Below are 20,876 nucleotides of genomic sequence, written 5' to 3'. Positions count from 1 at the left end.
TAACTTTAGAGACAAGGCTGGTTACATATGGCTCTAGTCTGTAAAGCAGATTTAAGTGCATGAATGCATTATTTGGACCTTACACATCAATGGTTATATACACAAAAGGAATGCAGCTGATATCAATACCTGGGCTTCTCCCATGTGTCCGCCTGTCCTCTCGAGCACTAGCGATATTGTGATGGTCACATTGGGGTTTGGAATGGTTATCTGGCTTTGGTTAAGAAATCTCACAGCTCCAGTAGGCGAGTCACTTTTTGCTATTGTAATAAGTGTCAGGAGGTGTGCACCTAGAACAGCTCCCCCACTTGCTCCAACAAGGCGAATCTCAAACTGCTCCGCAAATTCACTAAAACAACAACAACAAAAATTGCACAGTGAGATGTACCAATGCTTATGATGGTGTGAAGATTTTTGGTAAGATTTTAAGGGCTAGTTAATAAAACAAACTTCCAAAAAGAAAACAGTAAAATACGTTGTCCAAAATGATCAGATACCTTGGTTCACGTGTCCAGAGGATAAAAGATAAAAACTTGTTTGGTTATTATGGATGAAAACTTATTGTGCTTTCTGTTTCCTTTTCTCTTGCATATCCTTCTATATAGGATCACAGGTCTCTGTGGTCATTTCACTAGTCCCTCCCCCATACAGTTCGTAAACACTCCCCTAGGCTCACACTTAACCCTTTGATCACCCCTAGGTTAACCCCTTCCCTGCCAATATCATTATTACAGTAACAGTGCATATTGTTAGCAATGATTACTAATAATGTCATATCACTGGTCCCCCCCAAAAGTGCCATAAATGTCAGTTAGGGGTCCGATCTGTCTTCCGCAATGTCGCAGTCCCGCTAAAAATCGCAGATCGCTGCCATTACTAGTAAAAATAAATAAAAATGGCATAAATCTTTCCCCTAGTTTGTAGACGCGATAACTTTTGTGCAAACCAATCAAAATACACTTACTGCAGTTTTTTTTTTTTACCAAAAATATGTAGCAGAATACAAATTGGCCTAAAAGGATGACATTTTTTTTTTTTGAGAATGTTTTATAGAAGAATGTGAAAAATGTTGTTTTTTTTTCTTCAGAATTGTCTTTTTTTGTTTATAGTGAAAAAATAAAAATTGCACAGGTGATCAAATACCACCAAAAGAAATCTCTATTTATGGGAAAAAAAGGACATAAATTTTATTTGGGTACAGTGTCGCACGACTGCACAATTTACCGTTAAAGTAGCGTAGTGCCGAATTTGCAGAAAATGACCTGGTCATTGAGGAGGCAAATCCTTCTGGCCCAGAACTGGTTAAAAAAAGGTGCCACAAATAATTTTTTATATCTAAACTGGAAACATAGCAAAATTTAAAATTTAGGCAAATAATCTACTGCTATTTCTTTAAAGCCTGTCTTAACCCTAAAATAAAAATTAATTTGGTGCACCTTTTTAATGCAATTTCGGTGGCACTTGGCAGGAACGTGCTGACATTTTTGAGCAGCCCCTGTCAAAGAAATATTCCAGGTAGTTGTATTTACTGCAATGTTCCTGTTTTACAGTTCAGGAACCATTACATATTACCAGAAGTGTTGGTGGTGGCACATTTCCCAGGACCCAGGTGAACTGAAGAAAATATGAGGAAAAATGTTTTCTGTGGTTCTGTTATTACTTAATTTTTTTAGAGGTGTATAATGCCATGCATTTGTATCTGTGTTTCTGTACTGTTATTTTTTGTGTCTGTGTTTTCAATGATTCTATCCATCCTTCCTTAAGGTAGAACTTTGTCTATAACAACTTTATAAAAATAACGTTCTTTAGCAAGGAACATATATACCACATTATTATTTATGCTACCAAAATGAGTGTGCATTGTAAATTGCTTCCAGCATTTTTCCTGTTTCCATTTGCTGGGGGCTGCCATTTTGCTGAAGCCCAAAGCCCCTGAATAGCAGTAAATCTTTAGGCTGTCAGCAGATCGGCCTCTACAAATTCAGCTTGGTGCCTAAAAATAGAGAGCAAATGAGTATGTGCAGAGCAGGGAGAAACAGTGTATTCCTGGATTTTAAACAGTATAGCCCCTTATTTTTAAAGTTTTGCATAGCTATACCTGCAAAAGGGGCCAGCCTGAAATGATCTAACAGGACTTAATTTTTTTAATAAAGTTCCACTTTAAATATCTTCCCCTAATCTATTTAGTCTATTTTTCAATCTTTTTTTTTTTTTTCACACAGTCTATTTTTCAACTCTAGTCACGTGTAAAAGGCCCAAGACCAGCCTTTGTTTTTTTAAAAACATTATTAATATTAATATATATATATATTATCATTTACAACCCATGATTTACCTTTCCTCATCATCAATAATACTGATGTTGATAAAGCTCTGATTTTGCCCATGCAGAAACACCACTGTAGTATTAGAGAGAGTGTAGTCTATACCCACGGTGGCAGAAATGTCGTGGGAGATCAAATCAGCTGTGACATAACCATATGTTCCACGTGTTCTTAGCACAGGAAACAATATCACTCCAACATCTTCTTCCACTACAAAAAAAAAAAATGCACACTATAATAAACATTAATTAAATTACTATACATAGTAATAATAATCATTTTAATAACAATTACCGTAATTAATTACGCATAATAAACATTTCAAGATTACAAACTGATCAATCAGTCAATAGTATGATCTTTTTTTTTTTTTTAAATGAAAATTGTTCTGAACATTGCAGGAGTGGTGAATTTCACATTTGCAATCTTCCGCATTGAATGATATACATCAACTTTATAATATGTGGATCACATGTTTGTTCCTACTGGAGCAACATTACAGTGGGTTATATCAGGCCATTGGTTTAGGAAGATTACTTTCTATTGACAAGCAGACGAGTATGTTGAGGTGTTCATCATGAGCTTTAGAGGCTGAAAACTGTACTGAGTTATTGGCAACACTATGCAAGGACACAAAAAAATATAAATACCTTGGACTGCAGTGAACTTTGGATCAAACTCGATAATTCCTTCTGCATTGTCGTTAGGAAGAATAATGACTCGTACCATCGAACTGTTTCCTATCAGAGGAGGTTGATCTATCTGTAGCCCGTTTTCTCTAATTGTGTGGTCATAGCCCCTGTATAAAGAAAAATATTACTATATACATATTAAGCTGATGATGCCTGTATTCCCCACCTCACACAGTGGCTTCATCCTCCCACCCCTACATCACTGCTGAGTCCTGTAGTGACAAAGGGATTAGAGGATGGAACCATGGATCGTGGAAGGGGACAGAGGTATCTGACATTCCTGGAAGTGTTCATTGCCAAAGAGTGCATGTAGAAGAGTGCAGATATGAGACATGGGTAGCCAGTAACCTGACTATCAAAGTTGCCTTCACAAATCTTGAATCAGAATTTCTTTTTAAATCTGGCAGGATTGCTAGTTTTTGTTTTAAATCTCTTAATGGAAAAAATATTTGATCACTAGTATAGCTCTTACCTTAATTATCATGAATTTACTGAGTAAGTGTAAAATAAAATACTCATGTGTACATACATTTTCTAATTTCCAAGCTTCATGATTAGCTAGCTAACTCAGATACCATTCCAATATATTCCAACTTGACCCATGGATCTTTTTCTTCTGGTTGTAGCATTAGTCACCCACTCAAACACTCAAGCACTACAAGTGCACTTGGAAGTGCAGTCGCTGTAAAGTCTGAGAGGGACATGCAAGGAAAATAAAAAACATAATTTTTGCTTTCACATTATTGGATGATAGAAATCAGCAGAGCTTCCCCTAGTGCACAGCGGGTTTGCCTATAGTAAATAAACACCATAGCCTTGGATTCTAGGAGGATTGTGCCTATGAGTAATTTAATACAGCCACATGCAAGCATATTTCTAAGGGAGTATATGTCATGATTACCGATGGTGTTGGAAAGCAACGGTATGCGGGAAAGTTGTAGGAGATAGTAAAGATGCCTCTTTCCAATAGTCCAAATAAATTGTATGTTGATAACTCCCTTTTCCTGTATAAGCAAATACAATTGCTGTGTGTGTGTGTGTGTGTGTGCCTATGTGTGTGTATGTGTGTGTGTATGTGTGTGCCTATGTGTGTGTGTGCCTATGTGTGTGTGTGTGTGCCTATGTGTGTGTGTGCCTATGTGTGTGTGTGTGTGTATGTGTGTGTGCCTATGTGTGTGTATGTGTGTGTGCCTATGTGTGTGTATGTGTGTGTGCCTGTGTGTGTGTGTGTATGTGTGTGTGTGTGTGTGTGTGTGTGTGTATGTGTGTGTGTGTGTGTGTGTGTGCCTATGTGTGTGTGTGTGTGTGTGTGCCTATGTGTGTGTGTGTGTGTGTGTGCCTATGTGTGTGTATGTGTGTGTGCCTATGTGTGTGTATGTGTGTGTGCCTATGTGTGTGTGTGTGTGTGTGTGCGCCTATGTGTGTGTGTGTGTGCCTATGTGTGTGTGTGTGCCTATGTGTGTGTATGTGTGTGTGCCTATGTGTGTGTGTGTGCCTATGTGTGTGTGTGTGCCTATGTGTGTGTATGTGTGTGTGCCTATGTGTGTGTATGTGTGTGTGCCTATGTGTGTGTGTGTGTGTGTGTGTGTGTGCGCTAAATGTCTTACCTTCCTGTAAGTTTCACCTCCGTAATGATGTGTGTGTGTATGTGTGCCTATGTGTGTGTGTGTGTGTGCCTATGTGTGTATATGTGTGTGTGCCTGTGTGTGTATGTGTATGTGTGTGTGTGTTAAATGTCTTACCTTCCTGTAAGTTTCACCTCCGTAATGATAACAAAAAAATCCTCTGGACCTTCCGGTAGAACATCATTTTTTATCTCTATAGAAAGACCTTTCATTGTTTCATTTGGTTTGAACAGAAGTTCTCCATAAGTATTTGTATAGTCCAAGCCACTTAGTGCTGACCCGTTCTTGGTTTGATATATCAGCTGAACATCTCCATATGTTCCACCTATTCGGGAGATTGTCATGTTTATCTGTTAATAACATAGATAAAAAATTAGGGGCTGATTCACTAGAACTGGATAAAAGAAAATAAGAATAAAGTTTAAGCTGTTGACAAAAGCTACCAAACAAATTTTGACCAGTTCTGATTGGTTGATATATGCAACAACTCCATTCTGAACTGATTTCATATTTCCTGATGTGATCCTATTTTTTTTTTTTTAAGTAAACCTGTGCTTTGCTATAAAAAGCTATACACCAAATGATTTTAACTCTCCTTTCCCAACAGAACTTACCTCCCTTTCTCTCTGCATTTCAGGCAGCAAGAGTACATTCAGGTATAGCACGTGACTTCCCCCTTCGTCATGGCTTTTACATAGAACTGAACATTCTCTCACTACTTAACATGAGAAAGCCTTATATAAGTACATGCTGCCGGGAGAAGGGGATGTTAAGATAACCTGTTGATTTGTACAGCACAGGTTTACTTTAAAGAGATACTATAGTCTTTACAACATTTTTTAGATATAACTGTGAAAAACAACAACTTAAATGTAAATAATATTATCTTGATAAAGATTTAAACTCTTGCTTCTATGAATTGATAGTAATTATAGTAGCATAGTAATTATCTGCACATATGATGGCAGCTATATTGCCTCGTTAAATAAACAGGTTCTTGTTTCTTCTCAATAGTCTTGTACAATGTATAGTATGTGTCTTTGTTTCTTCTTCCTCAATGCCTAACCTTGTTGACTTGATTTGCATTGCAATTGTATCTCCCTTTCTTTTGTAAAGTGCTGTGCAAACTGTTGGCATTATATCAATCCTGCATAATAATGATAATAATAATCAATGGGACCAGCGGCCTGATTTAGTACATGTAGAAGCTTCATATGAAATACTATAATACTAATTTTGTTCAGCAAAGTAAAAACTGGGTATATGTAATACAAATGATTGAAATAATAAAATATCAAATTAACAATATGATATTTAAGTGGTGCTTGCTGGATCCTTACTACAGTTCCCCTTAGGATGTTTCATCAGACCTGGAATTTGCATCACAAAGACATTAACAAATAGAAGTGTATGAATGCAGTTGTCCTTGGGTAACAATTAATTTCAGGGACATTTCTTACACGAGCATTGCATTAAAAATGTGAAGATATTACAGATTCTTCTCTTCCGGGGTTGAGCATGGTTCACTGTACTGTACAATGCTAGCTGATACTGAACCTTTATATGCATGAAGTACCTGAGCTTTTGAATGAAAACAAAACTTTGCACATGACCAATTAAAGAGTTAGGTGCTGATATTTTTTGTTTTTCAAAGAGTTTTATTGAATTTTCAGAGTTAAAAGAGTGCAAATAGTACATCAAAAGAAGCATACAGCATACGAAGTCTTGAATACACAGCAAAGTGCACCAGTAGAAGCAAATTTCCCATTGCCACTAAATAGTAACCAATCAATTTGTGACATGAAAGCCAAACACTGTGCATTGGTCAATAAGGCCCCTTTCACACTTGCCGCTCCATCGGCGGCCTCCGTTTTTCTCAGCGGGGGATCGATCCGCTGATCCCCTACTGAGCAGGCGGATGGCAGCTCTGTCTCCACGCTGTGTGCGGAGACACAGCTGTCAGGTCCTGCTGTTCTCTATGGGGGAATCGGATGAGAATGGACCGCCTGTCCATTCTCATCTGATCCTATGTGATCCGATCCGCCAGACAGATTGAAAATATGGTTTCCATCCGTCCGTATTTGACAGACAGGATCGGATCGGATGTCAGCGGACATGTCTCCGCTGACATCCGATGCCCCATAGAGATGCATGGGGCATCCATTCAGATCCGTCTTAAAAACTGACAGGCGGATCTGAACGGTCCGCAAGTGTGAAAGCGGCCTTAGGGTTGCACATTGCTGTAGATAACATGTACCCAAGTTTATAAAAAGAAGGGAAAAAAAAAAAGGGGAGAGACCCAAATACCCCTTTGGTGGCATCCATGTAGGAAGAGACAAGAAAGAAGAGAAGAAATTAAAAGGTCAGAATGAGTTGAGCAGAACGGGAAGAGGAGAGAAAGCAGCTTGCCTGGGAGTAAGGGGATTCCCTAGTGGTCCAATCCAGCTGCAGCATTTACAGGCTATGGAGTACAGTCACACCCAGCATAAGGTTCGGTCAGTATTCACCTGGGCAATATTTGTGATCCAGGGGCTAAGCTCTAATATGTTTTCATAGTACAGCTGGCCTTATTTTATTGAATGTGTAATATGCAGTTCTTCTCAGTGTTCTAAAATTAACATCAGTCTTACAGTGTGTAGAGTGAAGGGTCCATGTACTAAATTCTGTGTCTTATCTTCAGGCAAATAGCAAGAAAATAGTTAAAACAGCAGGCTGAGAGTAGGCAGCACCTAAGCACAGCATATACAATTATGTTTACCCTTTTTTAAAACCGGAGACCAGTAGCAGAACTAATTGGATTGCTGAGAGGGTTCACAAGAGTCTTTTAAGCTTAAATAACATGACTATCTATCTCATTATTCTCTGCAGGGTCTTAGTGAGTTTATACAGTGATATTTATATAACAGGGACAAAATCAGTGCATTCTCGGTGAAACAGCAGTATCATTAATAGGTGGTATAAATTCGAAATACTGCTCTGTTTGTTGCTGAGCAATTACAGGGGAGATATAAATTGAGGTGAATACATAACATATTACTTGTAGCAGCCACCAGGATTCACTACTAAGTAACCGTCAGTGGTGAGTGCAAATAGAGTGGTAAACATGTTATGCTAGAGTGTTACATTAACTAATCCCATTCTGTGAATAACATTTTTGTTAAACCACTGTTACACTTAAATACATTTTCTGCTTTAAATTGGAACTTTAATCATAACAACTTGATAAAAATAATGTTCTTTAGCAAGAAACATACATTCCACATTATTATTATGCTACCAAAATTAGTGTGCTGTAAATTGCCTCCAGAATTGCTCCTGTTTATTCTTGCTGGAGGCAGCCATTTTACTGATGCCAGGAGGCTCTGAGCAGCAGTAAATCATAAAGCAGAACTAAAGCCATCGATTTAACAGTTTCAAAAACAGTTACATTCCTGGAATGCCGGAATGTCTAAATGTCACATTTGCTTGTGTCCTCAACCAAACTGTCAAACCATCAAATGGCTGGTGTCATAACTGATCAAATGTGCAGCACCATGGCAGTTGCAGATAAAACAGGCAGCTTTCTTGGCTGTAAAGGATAGGAGGGTTTAATTCTCCTGTATGGAGTGTCAGCAGATGGGCCTCCACAAACTCAGCAGTGCCTAAAAATGCTGAAAATGGAGAGCAACTGGGCATGCGCAGAGCAAGGGGAGACAGTATATTAGTAAATTTAAAACAGTGTAGACACTTATTTTGAATGTTTTACATACAGTAGGTATACCTGAAAAAGTCACCAGGCTGAAGTGATCAATCAGGACTTTATTTTCTGACTAAAATTCCACTTTATTCTTTACTAAGCTGAAGAGGAGCATTGTACAGAATATAAATTCAAAAGCAGCAGCTTGAAGCCAGGGTCATGAACTTACCATGCTGGTATAGAGACCCTAGCGTGAGCATAAAGAATAGAGTTCTATAGAAACAATAGCTTAACAAGGTTTACACTGATGCTTCTAAAGAAGTGCTGTGCTCTCTTCTCCCATACCTCACTAGGTTTCTGAGATCAGAAGTGAGGTTTAGGCCCTTTAACTCAACCTTGGGCCAGGGGGCCATATGTTGCACTTTGTAACATATGCCTCATTTCCACTGAGTGGTACGGTACGGTTCGGTTCGGTACGGTACGCTATCTTTGCTGTTTCCATTGTCAAAAGTTGTAAATGGTACCCTAATTCTGAACCGTACCGTAGCACTTTTTTTGGTACCCTTTCGTTGGGGTACCAAGCACATTAGTACCGTACCAACAGGGTGGAGCAATACTGTTGAGGTACTGTTGAGCTTAGGTACTGTTGGCAGTGGAAACGCAAGCCTGATGAAGGTGTACCGTACCGAACAGTACTGAACTGTACAGAACCGTACCGTACCGCTCAGTGGAAACGATGCATTACAGTCCAGTTCTCAGGAGGTTTTGGTGCCTTTTCAATCCAGTGAAACTTTTCTCCATCAATGTATTTAGTTTGTTCACAGTCTCTGACCATTTCCTTTAGCATTCAGCTCATGTTTGACCATCTCTTGTAGCATGCACATAATGTCTGGCCATCTCCTGTTGTAGTCTGCCATTTCTAATAGCTTCCTATAGCATTACATTCACTTAATATTATATACAGCCCTTTAGAAATATCAAAGACTGCATTTGAAGCCCCTATATCAAAGTCAGTTGACAACTAGCGACTTTGGAGTATATTTAGGCGAAGGTAGGTTAACAGTGTTATACCTGGGGGATGGGTTGAAGTCAACTCTACAATTTGGTGTTATGTTTGGGTTTACAGTCAGGATATTTGAAAATTACTTAGTATTAGCTTTTTGGTGATCATTTAATTATTAGGGTACTATCATATTGTATATAATGTTTTTTTGTCAGTAAACACAACTGTATCAGTTTTGTTGTGGCTACAACTAATTTTCCAATCAAATGTAGAGGTGACAATATCTTTTATCTAAAAAAATGCACTTTGGCTATAATAAGGCATCATTTAAATCTATAGTAAAAATATATCAATGCTTTTTTTACCCATTGTGTTTCTTCTGAAATCTGTAACAATGTCTGTGAAAACTGAAACAATCCATATGGGAGATCGCTGGAAGCCATGGTAACATTTGCAAATCGAGTAGATTCATTTATAATTCCTCCTTCACTGATTTTGCTGAGATACAACTGGTAGATGCTTTTTTCCTCGGGTACATTGTCATCAACAGCCTACATGAAACCAAGATGGTGCAAGAAATAACAGTTTAAAATACACTAAATATTAATATTGTTGTACTATAGTTGCTTGATTTCAACACATTTTACTGCATCAATATTGTTTTTAATAGTAGTAAAGCAACATTGCATAAAAGCATTTTTGCCATCTACAAGTGTTATAACTGTTAATGAAACAGGGAAATGAACAATGAAAGAGCAAACATCTTTGGAAATTATGTTTTAGCAGGAAAGATTTGATTTCTATTTACAGAACTTTAAGGAATGTATTCGATTTTTGTTTTTACTTAGAATGATCAGAGCCGTAAAAAAAAACAACAGTTTTAAAAATACATCTTTTTTTCTTGTCAGGTAAATATGAAATGTTGAATATGAATATTATATAATCTTACTAGCCAGCAGGAGGAGCTATAGGAGCCTTCATTTCACATATTTTCCTCTGTAACCTTAATATTTTTTTTAAAAAAGCCTGTTGTTTCCCGTTCTCAACAACTCAAACTTAATATACACACAAACATTTAAATGATTGTTCACAGTAACTTATTCACTATCAGACAAAGTGAGCAAGCTGGCATCAGCTTCTGCTGTGCTGACTATGTAGATAACCATTGGGGGCCTTTCACACAGGCTTTTCTCCGGCAGACTCCCTTTTGCTCAGCGGGATTAGATTCGCCGATCCCTGCTGAGCAGGCAGATGACAGCTCCGTCTCCAATTACTTTGCAGAGAGGGAGCTGTCAGAGCCCCGCTCTCCTCTATGGGAGACCGGATGAAAACGGACAGCCTGTGTTTCATCCAGTCCTATCCGATCCAATCCTCCAGACGGATGGAAAATAGGGTTTCCATACATCTGGATTTCATGGCACACATTGGATCGGATAGCAGCGGGTGTCAGTAGAGATGTCACCGTTTACATCAGCTGCCCCATAGAGGTGCATGGAGCGTCTGATCAGGTCCGCCTGAAAAACTGACAGGCGGATCTGAATGGAAAGCCCATGTGAAAGGGGCCTTAAGCTGGATACACACTAGGAAAAAACACACTACACACTTAAGCTGGATACACACTTAGGAAAAAAATCTAAAGACAATTGTATAGTGTGTATGGCCAATTAATTTGTAATGCAAAGACTTTAGACATTTAGTAAAAAAATATACAAATAAAACATTGGTTTAAAAATGTATAAACTAGATATTTATTCATTCTAATAACATAAAGTTGTTTCGGGGAAGAAACCAAAAACTGGTACTCCTAAACCAGACAAATTGATCCATTTTAATGTATAACTTATACTCTAAACATTTACCTACACACACCTGTATACTGATGACAGTAGCTGACTGCTTGTCTCTCAGTGTAACCATTCCTGATGTCTCAACAAATTCACTTGTGTAAGCAGGAGTTATATTCCAATAAACAGTCACTTCTCCAAAAATCCCAGGACCACGAATAAGACTAAAGAAAAAAAAGTAACATCAGAAAAAAAAAGATTTCTTCCTTGACAGTTTTCAAACTTCTACAATCATAACAACCTTTCACATGTTCTTGTACCACCTACGGGTGTACAAGATTACGAGATCACACACCAAAGAGAACACTCACCTGCTCCTACACAATCGCTCCTCCTTGGCCAAACCAATAAAGTATCTGAAAATTCTGCGGTATGTTCCTGACACTCAGAGATAAAACAGTGGATGGAATAGGCAGCAAAATGTCTTATTACTATTACAGAACAAGCCCCTTTGAATGAAAAACGGTCTCTAGCTAATGTCACAAAAGTGTCCAAATTTACAAATAATTTTGTTTCAGCAACAAAGAGAGTATTGAAACCAAAGTGTCAGCTGATGGCCATAAAACTCAAAAGGAGAATCACCTTTAGGGTGAACAATAGTTCACAAAATGATGGTTGAGGGTTGTTTCATGACATCAGTTTAGGTCTGGTCTTCATGACATTGTAATTATTCACAGAGGTTTGGTGGTCAGCTGAAAAAAAAGTCCTTAGGGCGAATTAGTTGCACCATGAGCTGTCACCTTGGTACATATTGCTTAACCTCTTCAGCTGTAGTACCACATTCCTGGCTTGTTTGCATATGTAACAACTGAAGAAAAAAAGTAGAACCAACTATGGGAACCATATGTATATAAAAGAGAAAAAAGAAAAGAAGGCACCAGTGCTCCATTAGGGAGAGGAAAATTCAAGGATGCTTCGAGCCTTGCTAGCAGTAGTAGCGGGTCTAATAAGGATTTAAATTGCACTTTTTGTAATTTTTATTTTATTATATCAGCATCCTAAATGTAGTTTGTTCTCCATCAATTCAATGAACCGCCACCTGTAACTTTATTATACCTATGCCATTATGTCACATATCTACAGCTTTGTTGCTGATATGTCACCTCTATTCCCCAAGACCAGCAGACATGATGGTGCATGTAGTTCCATAGCTTTAACTTGCAAGGTTCTGCCGTTACCTCTTATCCCACAAGACGTGTGTTTAAGACCGGTTAACCACCTGCAGTTGATCCGATTAGATACAAGCCCAGCCAGGGCATCTCCCTTTCTATTTAGGCTGGGTACATTAGCTCAGGAATTGTCTAAGCAACAGCTAATGTTCCTAGCACCAGGTCCCGCCGGTGTTTCCCAAGAAGAGTCCTAGTGGATCTTGTGTTTCCTAGCAGAGAAGAATCCTATCCTAATCTTTCAGTGCTTCCTTGTGTCCCTACCTTTCCAAGAAGAGTGACCCCAAGATTCCTAGTGATCCTGTAGTCTGACCCCTTTGTTCCATGTAACATCTCCCAGTGCCTTCCAGTGTAATCGCCATAACCCCAGTATCTTTCAGTCTGTCCTCAGTGACTAATGTGTGTTCCTACTTGCAACTTGTTGTATCCTTGCACATTTTGTGCATTCCAGTGTCTTTGTAACTCTTGTTTTTCTTGTGTACCTTTGCCAGCTTTCAGCTTCCCTGCACCTCCATGATCCCCTGTGAGTTTCTGCCTGCTATTATATATCATTACTTGTGTCTGCAGTCTGCTTCAGTGTCTCCCTGTGTATTTCTAGTCTGTTTTATGCTTAGTGTCCCCATTCATTTCTACTTGCACTTACTAATTCTTGTCTCTTTGCATTACTGCTCACTCATAGTTGTCCTGTGTGTCTGTGCACTTCCACCCATTCCCAGTGTCTGTGTCTTTCCTAGCAGCTCAGGCTTTATTCCTTATTGTCCTGTATTCCCTTTGCTTCAGTGCTGCAAGGGACTCTTGCCTGTTTATTAGCCCATAGTTCGCAGTAGCTGCCTGCTTGGAAGAGTCTGAGAACGTCACCTTGGGAATTACCTGCAGGGCAACCCCCAACTTGATGAGCTCTGGAGAAGACCAGGTGGTCCCTTCAGTTCTGGACCTTAGTACATGTAGGCGAGCAGGCTGGGTCCCCCCAGTCATTGTGTACTCCAACTGTATCCTCTACCTATATTCCTTGGGCTCCTGTGCACCTCAGTGTTCCTCATACATATCATTACCCCTGTGTTTCTGTAAGCTCAGCCTCCCACTGGTGTGAGATTCTCCTATTTTTCTGTTTCTCCTCTCCGTGAGCCCTCACTTAAGTGCTGTAGGTATCTCTTACTAGTACTCTGTGTCATGCCTGTTCACCTGCCATTCCTGAGTTCAGTGTTCTGTGCTTTTCCAGATCCTCACCCCTGTGCTTCCCTGTACCAGGTGAACTGTAGTCTACATGGGTGTGCTTTTTGAGCACACACCGCCATCTGCCATGCAGCTTGCACGATTTCCAATCATATGTAAAAGCTCCCCCTCTGTGACAAACTATAGCAAATTATGTAATCAGATAAAATGTGTGTTCAATTTCAATCATTATACATATAAACACACAATGAAAAAATATTAGAGATGCACCAAAATTTCAGCCGCCAAAACATATCAGGCTAAAATGGTTTTACTGGCATTTTACTGATAAGAGAAAAAGGTGCTATGACATCGAAAATGCATGCGATTATGCTGCAATTTCACAGTGATTTAGCCATGATTTTACATTATTTGCAGCGATTTAACTGCGATTTAACCGAGATTTTGCCAATTTTTTCCCACCATTTTATTCTGCTTTTGGGGTGTTTTTTTTAGGTCATGTGACTCAAAAACTGCATCAAAACATAACATGGGTGTGTTATTGCTGCTGCATTTCAATGCATTTCAATGGGGAGGTGCGTTTTTGGTGCATTTTTTTTAACTGACCAAAGATGGAGCAAGCAGGATTTTTAACATAACGGAAGCATAACGGACCAGTGTGAAGACATACATAGAGCTTAAAGGGTTACATTTTTCTTGAGCTATTCTTGCGCCCAAAGGTGCCAATAACGTGCGACAATAAATTCATATTCATTTAAATTAATGATATTAACCACTTTACCTCCGCCCACAGTAATATTACTGTGGCAGAGTGGCTCGTTATCGTCTGAAGACGTAGTACTACGTCGTCAGACACTCCCCCTTCTGGGCGGCGCGCCGCCGGAGGCTCGCTCCCGCTGTTTTCATTCACAGCGGGAGTCGGGCCAGGGGAGGAGCAGCGGCGATCGCCGCTGCTCTGCCCCGATCGCCGGGGATCTAGTGTGGAGATCCGCCCGCCTGTGTAAACACAAGCGGGCGGATCTCCATAGTGACAGGGAGTGACAGATCGGACTGTTCAGCATAGCTGAACATCCGATCTGTCCATGACTCACTCAGTCACCTCCCCCCCCCACACGTCAGTAAGCACCAGGCATACATTAACCCCTCCCTCTCCAATAAAATTAACCCCTTCCCTGCCAGTGTCATTTTTACAGTAACAGTGCATATATATAGCACTGATTACTGCAGTAATGTCACTGGTACCCCCAAAAGTGTCAAAAATGTCAGTCAAGGGTCCGATCTGTCCGCCGCAATGTCGCAGTCCCGCAAAAAAATCGCAGATCGCCGCCATTACACGTTAAAAAAAAAAACACCAAAAATGACAGAAATCTTTCCCTTTGTTAGTAAACGCAATAACTTTTGCGCAAACCAATCAAAATATGCTTATTGCGATTTTTTTTACCAAACATAGGTAGCAGAAAACAAATTGGCCAAAAATTTTTAAAAAAATTGGTTTTTACATCTTTTTTGGGGGAAATTTCATATAAAAAAAATGTTAAAAATATTGTTATTTTTTCAAAATAAACGCTCTTTTTTTGTTTATAGCGCAAAAAGTAAAAATCGCACAGGTGATCAAATACCACCAAAAGAAAGCTCTGTTTGTGGGAAAAAAAGGACGTAAATTTCGTTTGGGTACGGCGTCGCACGACCACGCAATTGTCAGTTGAAGTCGCACAGCGCCGAATCGCAAAAAGTGGCCTGGACGGAAGACAGCAAAATCCTCCGGTGGTAAAGTGGTTAATTAAAAAGTCAAATATATATACAGTATCTCACAAAAGTGAGTACATCCCTCAAATTTTTGTAAATATTTTAATTATATCTTTTCATGTGACAACACTGAAGAAATTACACTTTGCTAAAATTTAAAGTACCGGTAGTGGGTGTACAGCTTATATAACAGTGTAAATTTGCTATTCCCTCAAAATAACTCAACACACAGCCAATAATTGTCTAAGCAACTGGCAACAAAAGTGAGTACACCCCTAAATCAAAATTGGGACCAATTAGCCATTTCCCCTCCCCAGTGTCATGTGACTCCTTAGTGTTACAAGGTCTCAGGTGTGAATGGGGAGCAGGTTTGTTATTGTAATGGTGTTATTGCTCTCACTCTCTCATACTGGTCACTGGAAATTCAACATGGCACCTCATGGCAAAGAATTCTCTAAAGATCTGAAAAAAAGAATGGTTTCTCTACATAAAGATGGCCTAGGCTATAAGAAGATTGCCAAGACCCTGAAACTGAGCTGCAGCACGGTGGCAAGACCATACAGCAGTTTACCAGGACAGGTTCCACTCAGAACAGGCCTCGCCATGGTCGACCAAAGAAGTTGAGTGCACGTGCTCAGCGTCATATCCAGGGGTTGTCTTTAGGAAATAGATGTATGAGTGCTGCCAGCATTGCTGCAGAGGTTGAAGGGGTGGGGGGTTAGCCTGTCAGTTTCCAGACCATACCCCGCACACTGCATCAAATTGGTGGGCATGGCTGTCGTCCCTAGAGGAAGCCTCTTCTAAAGATGATGCACAAGAAAGCCCGAAAACAGTTTGCTGAAGACAAGCAGACTAAGGACATGGATTACTGGAACCATTTCCTGTGGTCTGATGAGACCAAGATAAACTTATTTAGTTCAGATGGTGTCAAGAGTGTGTGGCAGCAACCAGGTGAGGAGTACACAGACAAGTGTATCCTGCCTGCCTACAATCAAGCATGGTGGTGGGATTGTCATGGTCTGGGGCTGTATGAGTGCTGCTGGCACTGGGGAGCTACAGTTCATTGAGGAAACAATGAATGCCAACATGTACTGTGACATACCGAAGCAGGGCATGATCTCCTCCCTTCGGAGACTGGACCGCAGGGCAGTATTCCAATATGATAACGACCCTAAACACACCTCAAAGACGACCACTTCCTTGCCAAAGAAATTAAGGGTAAAGGTGATGGACTGGCCAAGCATGTCTCAAGACCTAAACCCTATTGAGCATCTGTGGGGCATCCTCAAACAGAATGTGGAGGAGCGCAAGGTCTCTAACATCCACCAGCTCCGTGATGTCGTCATGGAGGAGTGGAAGAGGACTCCAGTGGCAACCTGTGAAGTTCTGGTGAACTCCGTGCCCAAGAGGGTTAAGGCAGTGCTGGAAAATAATGGTGGCCAATGGTGGCCACACAAAATATTAACACTTTGGGGCCAATTTGAACATTTTCACTTAGGGGTGTACTCACTTTTGTTGCCAGCGGTTTAGACATTAATGGCTGTGTGTTGAGTTATTTTGAGGGGACAGCAAATTTACACTGTTATACAAGCTGTACACTCACTACTTTACATTGTAGCAAAGTGTCATTTCTTCAGTGTTGTCACATGGAAACATATAATAAAATATTTACAAAAATGTGAGGGGTGTACTCACTTTTGTGAGATACTGTGTATATACACTCTGTGTGTGTATATATATATATATATATATACACACATACACAGGTGTATATACATAACAATTTATGTGTTTAAAGTTTAACTGAAACCTTGTCAAAGTGAAGTTCATTGTTCTAGAAAGGGCTCTAAAGATATCTTCATGTTCAGTTCAGAAAACACTCTGTACATTTGGAATTATTCCCTGTCTTCAAACACAACAATAGATGACTGTGTTTCCTAAACAATGACAAAGTATGACTTTCCATGCAGCACAGTAATATCTTATGATGTTACATTGTTCCACCACTAACCTTTTATTATTTGAGCCAATGTCATGTATCTATCTATATATATATATATATATACTGTATACACTATATTACCAACACTATATTACCAAAAGTATTGGGACGCCTGCCTTTGCACACACATGAACTTTAATGGCATTCCAGTCTTAGTCCGTAGGGTTCCATATTGAGTTAGCCCACCCTTTGCAACTATGCAACTATAGCAGCTTGAACTCTTCTGGGAAGGCTGTCCACAAGGTTTAGGAGTGTCTATGGGAATGTTTGACCATTTTTCCAGAAGTGCATTTGTGAGGTCAGGCACTGATGTGGACTAGAAGTCCTGGCTCGAAGTCTCTAATTCATCCCAAAGGAGTTTTGTCCGGGTGAGGTTAGGGCTCCGTGCAGGCCTGACACCTTAAGAGTTCCCTTCACTGGAATGAAGGGGCCAAACCCAACCTCTGAAAAACAACCCCACATCATAATCCCCCCTCCACCAAATGATTTAGACCAGTGCACAAAGCAAGGTCCATAAAGACATGGGTGAGCGAGTTTGGGGTGAAGGAACTTGACTGGCCTGCACAGTCCTGACCTATTTTGGATATATATATATACATATATATATATCCAAAATAGGTCAGGACTGTGCATACATATACATATATATATATATATATATTGTTTATTTATACATGAGATTGGCACATACCTGTATAATAAAAGGTTAGTAGTGGAACAATGTAGCATCAAAAGAATTTACATTTGTCATTGTTTTAAGACATGGTCATCTATTTCAGGCTGTGTTTAAAGACAGGGAATAATTCTATACGTGCAGAATGTTTTCTGTACAGTAAACTGAATGTGAAGATATTTTTAGAGCCCTTTCTAGAACAATGAATTTCACTTTTACAAGGTGTCAGTTAACTACTTAAGGACCGAAAGATTTTACCCCCTTAATGATAAGGCCATTTTTTGCGATACTGTGTTATTTTAACTAAGAATTGCATGGTCATCTGATTCTGTACCCAAATAAAATTGATGTCCTTTTTTTCCCCACAAATAGAGCTTTTTTTGGTGGTATTTGATCACCTCTGTACTTTTTATTTTTTGCGCTATAAACAAAAAAAGAGCGACAATTCTGAAAAAAAAACAAAACAATATGTTTTACTTTTTTAACGGGACTGCGATATTGCGGCGGACAGATCGGACACCTAACTGACACTTTTGAGGGGACCAGTGACATTGCTACAGTAATCAGTGCTAAAAATATGCACTAATACTGGACTAATGATACTGGCCGGAAAGGGGTTAACACCAGGGGCGATCAAAGGGTTAAATGTGTGCCTAGGGGGTGCTTTATAACTGTGGGAGGGATGTACTTACTGGATGAAAACAGAGACCTGTGTTCCTAAATAGGAGGAACACAGGATCCCTGTGTTCATCACTGACAGAACAGCGGTGTGCCGCGTTTACTTCGGCAGACCGCCATTCTGTCTAAATAGGGAGCGATTGCGGGACCTGCTGTTTGGCTCCTCCTCCTCCAGTGGCGTGCGCACCTCCACTAACTGCTACTGCTACAGGTACGACAGGTACGTCATTTTGCGTAATAGGGCCGACCTGCCGCGGTATAACTACGGCGGCTGGTCGGAAAGTGGTTAAACGTTAAACACATAAATTGTTATGTTCTATACCAGCCTTTTTCAACCTTTTTAACACAGTGGAAGCCTTGAAATAACTTTCTTTTTTTTTTCCATAAACTTTCTGGTCTCAATGAACCACTGCTAAAAATTAATATATCTACAACTCACGATACATTATTGTGTGATAGTAAGTGGGAAGAATGTTCCTAGCACTTGAGGTCATTGGGAAGAATTACCCTCTTACAGATAAATGCAGCTAAAAAGAACAATGGTGAGAATGTATCTGAAAGGCAGAAATGGCTCATTGCTGAATGAACCCCTAGCAACTTCTGGAGGAACCCTAGTTTAGAAACCCTGTTCTGGACAGACATGTGTCAGACATTATTTTTTCTCTATGTTCCCAGAGAGGCACAACATATTTATGAAAGTGGAAATACTCAGGTTTATTAAAAAATAAGTTTAAACAGCAATTCAATTTTTGAAAGATGGTTCTATTGGTTGCTATGGACAGAATTTAGCACATTGTACTTTACCATATTTCATAACGGCCAATTTGTGATTAGGAAATTGTAATATATGTACTTTAATCACTGGATTACGGCTGGGTTTACACCTGATTCACATGACAGGAGAGTGTGACCGGCTCTCAATGGAGCCAGTTCACACAGCTCTGGGGTGTCCGCGGAGTGCACTGGAAAAGGGTCCTGTGTGTCTTTGGCTCCAGTTTAGGAGCAAATACAGGCAAAAGTTCAAACCTGATTCGCACCGGAAACAGTGAACAGACACGCACCAGACCCCAGGCCTGAACCCGCGGCTTCATCAGTGTGAACCCGGCCTAAGAAGAAGCTCTAAACAAATTATATTGATCACAGTGATTCCTATACCTGATATGCGCTGTTCCATTATAGTTCCCAGAGGGCTCACCAATCAGAACATTAAGGGATGATGGGGCTATTCCAACTATACCAGCTGCTCCTACATCCCCAGCAATAACAACAGTGGCTGTACCTGTAAAGCAATAAGACGGAAGTCAGAAATATACTGTCCATCAACTGTACAACCCCTTTTTTAAATTTGAAACGCTGTGTGAAATCTACATAAAAACAGAATGCAATGGTTTGCAAATCTCATAAACCCATATTTTTGTTTCACTGTCCCAACTTTTTTTAGACCCGTTTCTGCCCTCAATTTCTAAATGACCTTTTTTTTTTAAAAAGATGGTACATTTTCTCAGTTTAAACATTTGATTAGTTTTCTATTTTTTTTACTGTGAATAAAATAGGGGTTTATGAGATACAGTATATACAACAATACAGTATATGGATTATTTATATAAGCTGCATAGCACCATATTCTCTTTCCTGTGTTCCCATAAGTGATTCACCACTTGAGAAGTGCAAAATCACATTTGAGTGGATTTAATATTTAGTGGATATATAAGAAACATTTTTGGCAACTTAATAATTATATGGATTTATTTTATGGGCTATGCCAGGGTTACTAACTGTTCATTCAGGACCCTGCATAAGGCCTCACACACACTGGACAATTGTAATGCTAGGGGCCTCATTTTATTTTTTTCTGCCTCTAAAGGTCCCTGCATGTTAGCCTATGTGTCCATGTACAAAAAGGCGTTTGGAGGCAGAAAAAAACTACTGTCAGTGCATCCACGAGCAGCAGAATTTTGGCACTTGACGTGTCTAAACACGTGTTAACACTAGGCGTGTTTAGCACTTAGTTAGCGTTAATTCATTTAATGCCAGGGACCAGGAGGAAAGGTGATTAGGAGAGAAGGCCAAACATCCAGTGTGCATGAAGCCAAAATAGGCAGCCAAACAATGGCTGTAAATGAAATGAAAAAATATTCCTGGTGAATGTATTCTGTATGATCTTTACAGTATGATGCCAGGGACTGCACCTGGCACACATTACAGTTAGATTTTAAGAAAAAAGTATAATTAAAAAAGTTTTACTTATAAAAAGCCACCTCTGGTCACCAACAA

At 39.6% G+C, this 20,876-nt stretch overlaps 1 protein-coding gene across 1 annotated transcript in view; it reads right to left on the bottom strand.

Annotated features, from left to right (window-relative positions):
• Nucleotides 1-20,876, bottom strand: part of ADGRV1 (adhesion G protein-coupled receptor V1) — a 654,157-nt gene that overhangs the window by 375,349 nt on the left and 257,932 nt on the right. Inside the window, exons 62-68 of the mRNA XM_082259824.1 lie at nt 19,758-19,881; nt 11,190-11,328; nt 9,686-9,871; nt 4,759-4,991; nt 2,975-3,123; nt 2,336-2,534; nt 130-349 (exon numbers count right to left, since the gene is read on the bottom strand). Of these exons, the coding sequence (XP_082115950.1) occupies nt 130-349; nt 2,336-2,534; nt 2,975-3,123; nt 4,759-4,991; nt 9,686-9,871; nt 11,190-11,328; nt 19,758-19,881 (1,250 nt within the window). The remainder of the gene's footprint in view (nt 1-129; nt 350-2,335; nt 2,535-2,974; nt 3,124-4,758; nt 4,992-9,685; nt 9,872-11,189; nt 11,329-19,757; nt 19,882-20,876) is intronic.

Source organism: Pelophylax lessonae (assembly GCF_965119305.1).
Source record: "Pelophylax lessonae genome assembly, chromosome: 1".
NCBI lineage: Eukaryota > Metazoa > Chordata > Amphibia > Anura > Ranidae > Pelophylax > Pelophylax lessonae.
The sequence above is the reverse complement of the archived record's forward strand: the minus strand, read 5'-3'. Positions and strand labels throughout refer to the sequence as shown.